General features: G+C 45.0%; 2 protein-coding genes across 2 annotated transcripts; one reads left to right on the top strand and one right to left on the bottom strand.

The window, feature by feature from the left end:
• Nucleotides 1–530: 530 nt before the first annotated feature.
• EDB91DRAFT_1087844 (uncharacterized protein) lies at nt 531–1,488 on the bottom strand (the record flags this gene model as incomplete). The annotated part of the gene is made up of 6 exons (XM_041316300.1): nt 531–562; nt 610–631; nt 678–952; nt 1,001–1,308; nt 1,330–1,403; nt 1,456–1,488. 6 exons carry the CDS (start codon nt 1,486–1,488, stop codon nt 531–533), a joined length of 744 nt encoding a protein of 247 aa, XP_041169987.1.
• Nucleotides 1,489–1,867: 379 nt separating this feature from the next.
• Nucleotides 1,868–2,231, top strand: EDB91DRAFT_1087843 (uncharacterized protein; the record flags this gene model as incomplete). Its single annotated transcript, XM_041316299.1, has 2 exons — nt 1,868–1,963; nt 2,013–2,231. The coding sequence occupies 2 exons, from the start codon at nt 1,868–1,870 to the stop codon at nt 2,229–2,231; spliced, it is 315 nt and encodes a 104-aa protein (XP_041169986.1).
• Nucleotides 2,232–2,456: the final 225 nt, after the last annotated feature.

Below are 2,456 nucleotides of genomic sequence, written 5' to 3'. Positions count from 1 at the left end.
ACCGCGACTGACTGTGCTTTGGAAAGCTTTATACATGCCTCCTTTGCATGATATTGTCGCTTCTGACTCGCCAGACTGCTGGCTCTCTTGAAAAAAAACAGGATGTGCGATGCCTACTGAGTCCCCGATTGTCTGTGGTCCTCTCCCAGGAACAGCCCAGAGCATTGCAAGACACCATCAGAACTTGAAGAAAGAGGAATACACCGATCCAAAGTGTTTTGGGAAAGCACATGGCACTTTGGAGCTGACTAGCACTTGCAAGGACTTAAGTTGCAGCCAGTGGCATGGATATACTATACTAGTCACGTATTTTGAAATTTCAGAAAGTTTCAGCACCACGTTTATGGTAGTATCAGTCATTTGAAAGGGTGATGCAAGAATGCGAGTGACTGTGACAGACGACTCGACTAGTGGTTTCAAAATCAGGCGTACTATGTTACATGATTCGGTGATACTACTGGTATTGTGAAGGCAAGTTCAGAATTGTAACGATACCGCAGACGATACATAAGAAGCGATTGATATAATCTTCACAAATGGTCATCTACATTCTGGACAAGCTCTGTAAGCACATAAGTGACCAGAGAAAATACCTAAAGTAACACATACCAGTTATCCGCAGGGTGCATCTCTTTAGTACTATTTAGGATGTTGAGTACAGTGTCAGTCCGACGCACAGAAGTCTTGCTGTGGTTGCACACTTGGGCAGAGAAATTTGCAACGGGTTGATGGGACAATGCCACGCATTGACCCAAGATATCCAGTAGAAACTGCACTTCTTGCTCTGCCTTCAAGTAGTCCCTTTTTGAATCTTCGCGCATGACATGGGCGAGAGCTTCCCGCCTTTCGTGTTCCGAGACTTCCCAACATGTGGCGTGGTAAAGCATGCGGTGACGTTCATGAACGGCTTCCAGATAGTGGACAACACATTGGAAAGAGCTTAGGCTAAGGTCTTGCAAAATGCTCATATATGCATCCCTAACCTAAATGTAACACATACTATCAGAACTAAGAGACATGTTCGAAACAATTCCTACGCTCTTGCTGATGGCTTCTGATGTGTCATTGAAATCAACAGACCAGCCTGACAATCGGTCAAAAAGACATTGGTCTTCAAAGGACGCAGTCCTGCGATGGGGAAGATCGCCATATTTGCTCTCAAGAGAACAACTTAGAGTCTGCAGCCCAGTTCCGTTATTAGCAATATGGAATGAAATCTTGGAATTAGGTGTTGGAGGAAACATCTCATCATCTGATGTGGTGTGGGCTGCTATTATTTTCAAATTTGAGTCTATCCACCAGTGACTACTACAAATGAGTCATTCATACCTGATTCTATTGTAGAAACTAATGATGGTGAGCTTGGAGGAGAAATTGAATGATGGCTGGGAGCACTGGGAGTCCTAGCAGCGGAAGGATAACAAGGGCACTGAAGAGGTGTGGAGGGGTATACACATGGACTCCCTTCAGCTTGAAGTTCAAGTTCATTGTGCTACTACGATTGGCATGCGTAAGGGTTGTGGTAAATAGGCCCATCGGAGTTTGAACGTCCCGGAGCTTGTGGCAAGTATAAGTCTTTTTTCTTATAGCACATCACAAAAATGGGAACTTAATACATATCCAAAATGGAACTAATTTTAGCACATACCAAGATGGGGAACTGGGTCTGAACCTTACTTCAGGGTAGCCAGAATTATTGCCTAATTGTGCTATGAAGCACTCAGCCGCTGAAGGCTACACATACTTGAGAATGTGCGTATGGTGTCGGAGTCTCTGCCCTACCGTAGTACGTCACCAGTCACATAGCTAATATAAAAAAGCTCACCCCTGAAGTCAGAACATCTGAATCAACTCCCCAAGTGACACTATGCTGCAGAAGAATATAATTAACACTCACTTGGCCTTGGACAACTTGAGGATGTCTGAGTCAGAAAGTCAGGAAGCTGCCGCAATGAGAATAGTGGTAGGTGTCTGCAGCTGCATGTTTTCATTCAAGTACTGATGGAAATCAGGAGGCTGGAGCTGGTCCCAATTTTGGCTGTAAAGTCATAGTACAAGCTCAAGATTCTCACACTGCTAGCAGTGGTACTTGTCAGACTCGCAAGAGGAAGATTGGAGGTGTCAACACCGTTGACAAGGAGAACGTACTATTTCCGAATGGCCACGGCACCCCCGACTATCAAGCGCATCTGCCAGGAGAAAACTGGCACCGACTGGCAGACAGTCCTTGATGTGATTGCATATGGTGAAGAACAGCGAAATAGACGGGATAAAGACATGGTAGTTACTATAGAGGGAAAGTAGTTGTAAGAAATTTTACTTACAGGGATGGTATGGTCACGGTAGATCTCGGATTATGATCAATGTGTGGTAAAAAGGATTGATGCAGACTCGACTTCGCACTTTATGTGTGCTCTCGCGCTGCCTTGGCCCCAAGTCCGAGCAAGCAAAGTATC

Source organism: Suillus paluster, assembly GCF_016628075.1.
Source record: "Suillus paluster strain FC165 chromosome Unknown EDB91scaffold_151, whole genome shotgun sequence".
Classification (NCBI taxonomy): domain Eukaryota; kingdom Fungi; phylum Basidiomycota; class Agaricomycetes; order Boletales; family Suillaceae; genus Suillus; species Suillus paluster.
The sequence above is the reverse complement of the archived record's forward strand: the minus strand, read 5'-3'. Positions and strand labels throughout refer to the sequence as shown.